The sequence below is a fragment of the Lactuca virosa genome, chromosome 8 (genome assembly GCF_052849685.1).
Source record: "Lactuca virosa cultivar CGN04683 chromosome 8, Lactuca_virosa_CGN04683_v6, whole genome shotgun sequence".
NCBI classification, from domain to species: domain Eukaryota; kingdom Viridiplantae; phylum Streptophyta; class Magnoliopsida; order Asterales; family Asteraceae; genus Lactuca; species Lactuca virosa.
Genome location: NC_136433.1, coordinates 38,370,001 through 38,379,119, shown reverse-complemented (window position 1 = coordinate 38,379,119; position 9,119 = coordinate 38,370,001). Strand labels below are relative to the sequence as shown.

Genomic DNA, 9,119 nt, shown 5'->3' with positions numbered 1-9,119 from the left:
GAATCGTTTGTTCTTCAAATCATTTCTGAAACAAAAAAAAAACAAAACAAAAACAAAAACATTAAATTAAATAGAAAAAATATAAAAATATATATATAAAGGGTGGGTGGGTGGGTGGGTGGGGCCCAACGTTTATTAATAATAAAACATTAAATTAAATAGAAAAAATATAAAAATATATATATAAAAAATATACAAGAAGGGCATTTTAGTCTTTTTAGTTTTTCGAGGGACCAAAACCACGATCAAATTAGGCCAAAATGATTACGAATCCAAAAAAGTTGTGGTTTGGACTAAAACCCCAAAAAAATGCATACCACAGGGACCATTTTTGCAATTTTGTCTTTAACATATAATTAGAAAATGTAAATTTCAATTTTAAAATGAGTTGTCTAATATATCTATATGACACTGACATAATATTAATGAGGAGTTGTATTACACTCACACTTCGCAAAAAAAAAAAAAATAAATAAATAAAATAAAATAAAAAAAATAAAACTATTTATTTATTATAACAGGATTATTATTTCTACAAAAACACATCGGAAATGCATATGGGCATTACCTGCTCTATTGGTGTCTGATGATGAAGACGATTGCTGTTGCCCCTTCCAAATTCAGCAAGTGTCTTCATTTCCGCTGTGCATTTTACTTGAGTCGTCCTGATTCTCCCAGAAATCTTGAAGGATGTTCAAAAAAGTATAGTTCCCATTCAGGCGACCTAGCTGTAGCTGATGCACTGTCGGTGTTTGATAAAATGCTTCAAAGACGACCTCTTCCCTCAATTGAAAACTTTACCAGATTAATGTCCACTGTCGTCAAATTCAAGCGATATTCTACTGCTATGTCTATGATACATCGATTAGGCCTGTTAGGTCTCAACCCTTTGGTGAAGCCTGATATATATACGTTCCACATCGCAATAAACTGTTTTTGCCATTCAAATCGAGTGCGTTTCGGGTTTTCGGTTTTAGGGAATGTTATGAAGCTGGGTTACGAACCAAACTGCCCAATTTTCAATACGTTGATCCGGGGTCTATGCAATGATGGTAAACTCTATCAAGCAGTCAGCTTTTTTGACCAAATCGTAAAGAATGGGTTTGAACCTAATGTGGTTACTTATAACACGTTAATTAATGGGCTTTGTAAACTGGGAAACACTTCTTCTGCCATGATCTTGCTCAAGAAGATGGAAAGATCTAGGGTTTGTAAGCCTGACATTGTTGCATACAGTACAGTCATAGATAGTCTTTGCAAGGATGAACAGGTAAACGATGCATTAAAACTCTTCTATAAGATGATTGAAAGAGGAATAACACCCAATGTCATAACTTACAACTGTTTGATTCAAGGCGTGTGTAACTCTGAATTATGGGACAAAGCCAAAAGACTTTTAGAGGACATGTTTGCTCAAAATATCCGACGCGATGTACAAACATTTAACATCTTAGTTGATGCACTATGTAAAGAAGGGAAAGCAACAGAAGCACACAATCTGTTTGCATCCATTATTAAAGAAGGTGAATCACCTGATACTGTAACTTACAATTCATTAATGGATGTGTATTGTTTGGTTGACAGGGTAGACGATGCAAGAAATTTAGTAGATCACATGATGATACATAATTGTGCACCTTGTGTTATAAGTTATAATACTTTAATTAATGGGTACTGTAAAAGTAAAAGACTTGATGAAGCATTGAGTCTCTTTAAGGAAATGTCAAGAAATGGGATTGATCCTAATGTTGTAACATATAGTACTCTTATAAGTGGTTTGTGTCATGATGGGAGACTCAAGGATGCAATGATACTTTTTGATGAGATGAAAACTTGTGGTTTGAAAGCGAATATTGTTACTTATAGCACATTGGTGGATTCTTTGTGTAAACATAAGAGAGTAAAAGAGGCATTAGAGATGTTTGCAAAGATTGATGATGTTGGGTTGATGCCTAATATAGTCACTTGTAATTGCCTAATAGATGGTTTGTGTAAAGATGGGAAACTTGATGCTGCAAATAAATTGTTTTCAGAACTTTCTGCTAGAGGGTTGAAACCTAATGTTAGGACATATAATATTATGATGAATGGGCTTTGTAAAAGGGGTAAACTTGATGAAGCAGATGAGTTACTTATAAAGATGATTGATAGTGGTTGTTTTCCAGATGGTTTTACGTATAATATAATAGTTCAGGGATTTATAATGCACAAAGAAATGGTGAAGGCGATTTCAATGCTTGAAAGAATGCGTGATTGTGGTTTTGCAGCAAATGTGTATACATCGACTTTGATGGTTGAATTGTTGACTACACATAGGCTAGAATTAGATGATTCATGTAAGAAAGCTCTTGAGATTTTCTTCAAAAAAAATTGAGTATAATTAAACAGCTGTATAAAAGAGGGTAAACCATACAAAGGTAACTACTTTAATGATCCTTCGACCTCCATTCACTTTTCTGGTTAAAGGATTTGAAGACAGTGGAAGGCTATTACTTTGTGTTTTGTTTCTTTTTTTACACTTTGGACTTTTGATCACCCTAAAACGTTATATTTTAAAAAGTTTTTAAAAAGTGTTTGGATTAGCTTTGTGGTGACAAAAAACTTTATAATTGTAAAATGACTAAAAAGGGCATGAAAAGAGAGGAGGGAAGAAAAAGAAAGTGAGAGAGTTCATTACAGGTCGTATAGACCAAGGTTGTCAAAATCGGGATCTTATATATGGTCGTTTTCCGTTTTACAATATCGTGATCGTAAGATCGAATCAAATCGTAAGTTCCTACCAAAATCATTTTAAAAAAATAAAAAATACATTTTCATCCACCGGTTAAGCATTCAGTTAACAATAAGTTAGTTTAAAACATAAAAATCACATATCTAATACATCATTTAATGATAAGCAATTCAAAATTGGTAATTTTTACATAATTAGTCCGATAAAAAATATTAGAATTTTCTTTTAAAAAAATAGTAATGATCCTACGAATTTACGATCCGATCCTACGATTCTACCGTGATTTTATCGGAAAACGATCTAAGTAAGATCTGAATTGATTTACCTAAGGTTCAATCCTACGAAATCATAATTTTAATAACCTCAATATATATTTTCTTAGAGGGGATTCTCATTGTATATGTATTACGTGGTCTCTTAAAGGTAGTCAAAAAGTCATATTAAACAAAGGTAGTTTTGTAAAACATAAAAATGTTAGAAAGGAATTAAGGAAATGAGATCGCTGTCACCTTTAAGTTTGATAGTGGCTCTAAGTTATTTTACTTTCCCATGTGAGTAGTATCAGCTCCATGCAGATAGGAAAACCTTATTTTAATTTTTAAATTTTAAATAAATAAATCAGGGACTTGTTTGGCAAACTAGCTAATAGCTGGTAGTTTGGTAGAAAAGAATGGTTGTTTAAAGCTGGAAACCGTCACTTTTATTTGTGTGTAATAAGTATTCTAAAAAAATAGTTGTTAGCATTTAAATGTGAAATCATATAAAAACTAAAAACTAAAGATTTCAAAAACTATTTGAATTAGCTTTTAAATTAAAAGTTTTTTTTGTTTAAAATAAAAACTAAAAGCGAACGGAATTTTTTTTTTCATTTCTTCCAAGTTTTTTTCTTAAAAAGTAAGATTTTAAAAACTTCATATCAAACACGTCCTAAAGTACAAATTTTGTACCATATATTCAAATTATGGTTTTTAATAATTATTTGTAATAGCCGAAAATAATATTGTAAAACAATAAACGATTTGTTCTGGATTTTTCTTTTTTACTTTCCAAACCCTTTATCCCTTTCAATGTTGATTTACAATCACAACCACACATTTATCCATGTTGCAAACGACACCAACTACTAGTACAACTGATATTAATTTACTTGTATGAATGACCCCATTACACCTCGACCTATAATACACCACATTAAGCTCAAAAAAACAAACAGAATCAAAATGGCAATTCCTTCCGTTATGCTAAACTTCTTGTTTCCACCACCACCTTCGTTGTTTGTCTCCACCATGTCGGTCATCGGCCTTACGTCGTTATCGAGTGCAGGGTACATGGAGATCAAAGGCAAGCATATGCAATATTCCAAATTCTTGAACGTAGGCGTTGTAAAGAAAGAGGATAATACAAAGTTATCAAGTAGGAACGGTATGCTTTTTTCGTATACACCCGCGTTTCTCGTGGGCTTGGCTTCTTTACTGGTGTTTCACGATCAAGATCTTAGATTCATGTTGCTTGCTTCGGCTCTCACCGCTCATTTCCTCAAAAGGGTACTTGAGGTACATCCAATACTGGACTCCTAAAATATGTTGTGTTTTGTTTCCGGGACGCATATAACAATACTTAATTAGATGGTGGTATCTTTGAGGAAACAATCAATGGTTTGAGCCTCAACAGTAGAGTTTTAGTTCCAATGTGGATTGAGTTTATTATGGGCATTGTCAGACACCTAACATGTCAACATATGTCTGATGTACACAGGGCCGATTCAAACCGATTTGAGGCTCGGGACAAAATAAAAAATAGGTCGTTAATAATAATTTTTAAGTAAAAAATGATTAATTGCTTAGATTCTCGAAGAATCTGTTGGAATCTCTTCGTCTTCTCCATCAATTTTGGCTACAATCTCGTTTTTTTCATTTTTGATGACTTAATACCAAATGCTTTTTTCTTATAATAATATATGTAGATACATAAAAAAAAATGGACCCTAGAAATTTGGAAGCCTTAATGGACCCTAGAAATTTGGAAGCCTTAATGGACCCTAGAAATTTGGAGGCTTAGGCCATCGTCCACCCACCTACTGATACGGCCGAGGATGTACAAATCACATTGATGCTCCCATGGATGGGCAGGATAAAAACAAATGTTATTTGTTTGGATCTCGATTCAATTGAAATTTTAATGGAATAAACGTGTTTGGTTTTTTATTGTATTTCAACTTCATGATGTAGGTCCTTTTTCTTCACAAGTATAGTGGTTCCATGTTATTAGAATCGGCAATAATCATCTCATTGAGTTATACCTTTTCCACGGCGACAATGATTTATACTCAATATCTATCCAAAGACTTTCCCGAGCCTTTGGTAGATCTAAAATACATTGGAACTGGGTTGTTTGTAGTCGGAATAATCGGAAACTTCTACCACCATTATCTTCTCGCTAATCTGAGGAAGAATGGGGAAAAAGAGTACAAAATCCCGCAAGGAGGTTTGTTTGATTTGGTCATATGCCCACACTATCTATTTGAAATTCTTGGGTATGTAGGGATTTCATGCATTTCACAAACGTTGTATGCGTTTGCTTTCACTTTGGGCACAATTGCATACTTGACAGGGAGGAGTTACGCCACCCGGGAATGGTACCTATCAAAGTTCGGGGATAAGTTCCCTAAGAATGTTAAGGCTTTTATTCCTTACATTTTTTAGGCAATTACTTACCAGAAGAATATAAGATCGGTTTTGCATATTGGGGCGACATGTTTATTTCTATATAAACCTTATGTCTATTTATTATTATTATTATTATTATTATTATTATTATTAGTCATCTATGGATTAATTAGTGAATTGATAAATGATGTTTGTATCAAAATAATATTGTATAAAAATGATTGTTTTTTTTTTAAATTTAAAAAGAAAAAAACTGAATTACCTATCTGAATTCAAGTAAATGACATATTTAACCTTCTCTCCATCAAATTCAATTTTACCACCATAAACCTATTAATCGACATAAATGTAAGTATATTCACCAAAAATCACCTAACATAAACACAAGACAAGCTGGAACTATTTTAGATGGAACACTACTAGAAAACTTGATCAATAGCTACAGCACAATCCGTAGCTATAAACGGATAGCTACGGAATTGCTACGGAAAAATGGTTGTAGCATAATGGCCCGTGGCTAAATTATAGCTACGGATTAGCTACGGAATAGCTACGGAAAATTCCGTAGCTACCATAGCTACAGAAAAAAATAACTACGGAATTCCTACAGAATCGCTACGAAGCTAAATAGCTACGGAATAGCTACGATTCAAATAGCTACGGAATAGCTACGGAACTAAATAGCTACAGAATAGCTACGGATCCAAATAGCTACGGAATAGCTACGGACCTTAATAGCTACGGAAATCCGTAGCTAACCTCGCTTTATTTTTTAAAAAAAAATTAATTTAAAAAGTTCCAATTTTTTGTCAAATACCAAATTCAATTCACATTTGTCCCACATTCAATAACACATTTGTCCCAAATAACATATCTTCAAAATGTTTCCCTCAAAGAAAAAAGTGGAAAATCAAATACAGTAAATGAATACACATCTCGTATCCAAGCTGCACAATGTTATCAGTAAGACGGATGAATTTCTTTTGCCTAAACAATTACAAGTAAAGGATATGAAGTAAATTATAAAAAGTTGATCTATAAATATTTCAAATCTTAAAATTCAAAATATGCCACTTAGAAAACCAAAACATATACACCTTAAAAGGAATTGCATAAGAATGTTATATAAATTCCTAAGTTAATTCACCTTGGCAACAATAATTTCTATTTGTTCTTGCTTCACCAGTTGAGAGACCATGGTCCTGCAAAATTAGAACACACTTTAATGTTGCCTTCTTAGGTGGCATGTAATGGTAGATACACAAATGTATAAAACAAAATTTTGACTTATTTGAATTTCATAAGCCGAACATGGTGATTCAAAGATTAGTAGGGTGATTGAGCTTCCAGAACTATTTCATGATTCCTAATCAGAATAACAAGATGTAAAAAATCTTGTAATGTGAATTGTATTAAATTTATGAGGTTGAAGATAAGGTTAGTGAATAAGAGACAAGTATTCCCCTGTTGCACTTAGTGAGTTATCACTTATCAGTTCCATTTCTTTGTGATTTCATTCCATCATAACAAATATGCCATAAAAGAAAGGCGATATATGGGATTGAGAGCAAAAATAAAAAGGAAAAACTATTGTAGCACCATAAGAGCATAAATACGGGTCAAAATTCCCTTCCTCGTCAATTTCATATGTAGAGCTAAACAAATAAATCTCTTTTCATGATTATGAAAAAAGGACACGGATTCTTACCAGCTTAGCATCTCCTCCTCTGTTGTAGTTGATGCAATTATAAAAGCCTGAAACACAATTAGTGAGATCATTATTAAATTGATGTTAAGGATTTTCAAGTTAAAGTTGTTTATTTTCTCACTATCTTTAAGAAGAAACATCAACCAATACTCACAGATCTGTCGAATTCTAACATGAAGCATCTTTTAACATCTTCTTTTGTAGGTTGGCAACTATATCTGTCACGCCTTGATTTCAGATCTGAATACATCATGAAATATTCTCTTTTCAAGTTATAAATCAATATGATAAGCATCTTAGCTCATTAATGGTTGGTAGAAATACTAAAGACCATACATGACCATACATGATGAAACAGAGTATATCAGGATGTACCACTAAGAAATCCTCCATTTAACCACTATCTGTCATATTTAGATTAATTAATCCCTGTATTAGACGGTTAAACCCATTAATATACAATACTAATTACATCTACAATGTGATCAATAATATTGGTTGCTTGTTTTGGTTATCTGTATTAGGGATAAAGTAACTGTGAGTGGTGAAATTAACCAAATATTTTATCACATGTTGAGGTGAAATTAACCAAATATTTTATCAAATTCAACCAAAATTTAACCTAAACCCTTAAATTCGACCTCACATTCAACAAAACATATCAACATTATCACTGAATAAGGCATCTAAATTGTATATATGAAGTAATTTCAAAAAAAAAAAACTAGGGTTTTACCTTTTTGGGGAAGAACCGAGCTAAGAGGCCGAGAGAGAGGAGAGCAGATGCGCCGGAGAAGAAGGAAAGTTGGACGGAGACGGGCGGCGCCGGCAATATCGACGGAAAAGAGGGCCGCCGACGAGGGAGATGGTCGCTCGTCGCCTTCTTTTTCTCACAGCGTGTTTTTTTTTTTCTTTTCTAAAATGGGTAGACGTCGATGGTGGTTTTTGGGTAACGAACACAGAAGACAGAAGGGAGGAAGAAGAAGCGAGAAGAATTATTCGGAGTCTCGATTTGGATCCCGCTAAAATGGAAGCGCAGGCGGCCAAACAAATATAAAACCCTAAACTTAAAAAGGCCAAAAACAATTAAAAAAAAAAAACCGGGAAACTGAAAAAGGCCAAAAAAAAATTAAAAAAAACGGAGGTAGAGGGACTCGAACTTGGGTACATTACATACTTAACCATCAGCTTTACCACTGGGCTGGGAATGCCTCATCCATACCCTTTTGGTCCACTAAAACTTTTAACCACTTCGTCTACCGTTTTATTATTATTATTATTAATATTATTATTATTATTATTATTATTCGAGTCTTAAATTTTTTTTTTTTTGATAAATTTTCTTACATATTTAACACACGAACAGTAAACTTTCTAAAAAGGGTCAACTTTCTAAAATTGGATTTTTGATGCATTTTTAATATAGCAACATAGTCCAAATAAAAAAAAATTCGCGCTGACCTCTCAGCTCGATCCCAGCCAGGGGCTCTGCCCTTTGGACCCCGCCAGGGGCGCTGCTCCCGGACCCCCGTTCGTTTAGGGGCTTCTCCTCTAAATAAAAATGTACTTTAAATCTTGAAAAACTTGAACAAGTGCACTCTTACACCATCCTAACTTGTTCAATATTCAACAAGATCACTTTTGGTCAACAATTTTAATCAAATTACACTTAAATAATGATGATATAAAATCACCAACAAACCTCCCCCATTTAAGTGTAATCCTGATTAAACTTAAAACAAAACATAAACAACAACAAATTGATGCATAAATGATGACGATGAGGATGATGATGATGATGACGATGACTATTGATAGTGTGATGGTGATGGTGATGGTGGCGGTGGTGGTGGTGATGGTGATTGTGATGGTGATGGTGATGGTGATGGTGGTGGTGTGGTGGTGGTGGTGGTGGTGGTGGTGATGATGATGGTGATGGTGACGGTGACGGTGACGGTGATGGTGATGGTGATGGTGATGATGGTGATGGTGATGATGGTGATGGTGATAGTGA

At 33.7% G+C, this 9,119-nt stretch overlaps 2 protein-coding genes and 1 long non-coding RNA gene across 4 annotated transcripts; 2 read left to right on the top strand and 1 right to left on the bottom strand.

The window, feature by feature from the left end:
* Nucleotides 1–551: 551 nt before the first annotated feature.
* LOC145132169 (uncharacterized) lies at nt 552–2,582 on the top strand. The gene has a single exon (XM_079066864.1). It carries the CDS (start codon nt 587–589, stop codon nt 2,372–2,374), a length of 1,788 nt encoding a protein of 595 aa, XP_078922990.1. The 5' UTR covers nt 552–586; the 3' UTR covers nt 2,375–2,582.
* Nucleotides 2,583–3,878: 1,296 nt separating this feature from the next.
* LOC145132170 (uncharacterized) lies at nt 3,879–5,554 on the top strand. The gene is made up of 2 exons (XM_079066865.1): nt 3,879–4,284; nt 4,960–5,554. The coding sequence occupies exons 1-2, from the start codon at nt 3,883–3,885 to the stop codon at nt 5,431–5,433; spliced, it is 876 nt and encodes a 291-aa protein (XP_078922991.1). The 5' UTR covers nt 3,879–3,882; the 3' UTR covers nt 5,434–5,554.
* A 733-nt stretch (nt 5,555–6,287) lies between these two features.
* Nucleotides 6,288–8,177, bottom strand: LOC145133547 (uncharacterized). Of its 2 annotated transcripts, XR_013718612.1 has the most exons (5): nt 7,842–8,177; nt 7,260–7,345; nt 7,106–7,152; nt 6,545–6,599; nt 6,288–6,384 (listed from the first exon to the last, which is right to left on the bottom strand). It is a non-coding gene; the product is annotated as an uncharacterized LOC145133547 (long non-coding RNA). The 2 variants fall into 2 exon arrangements; XR_013718611.1 differs by lacking the exon at nt 6,288–6,384 and having other exon boundaries at nt 6,400–6,599; nt 7,842–8,171.
* Nucleotides 8,178–9,119: the final 942 nt, after the last annotated feature.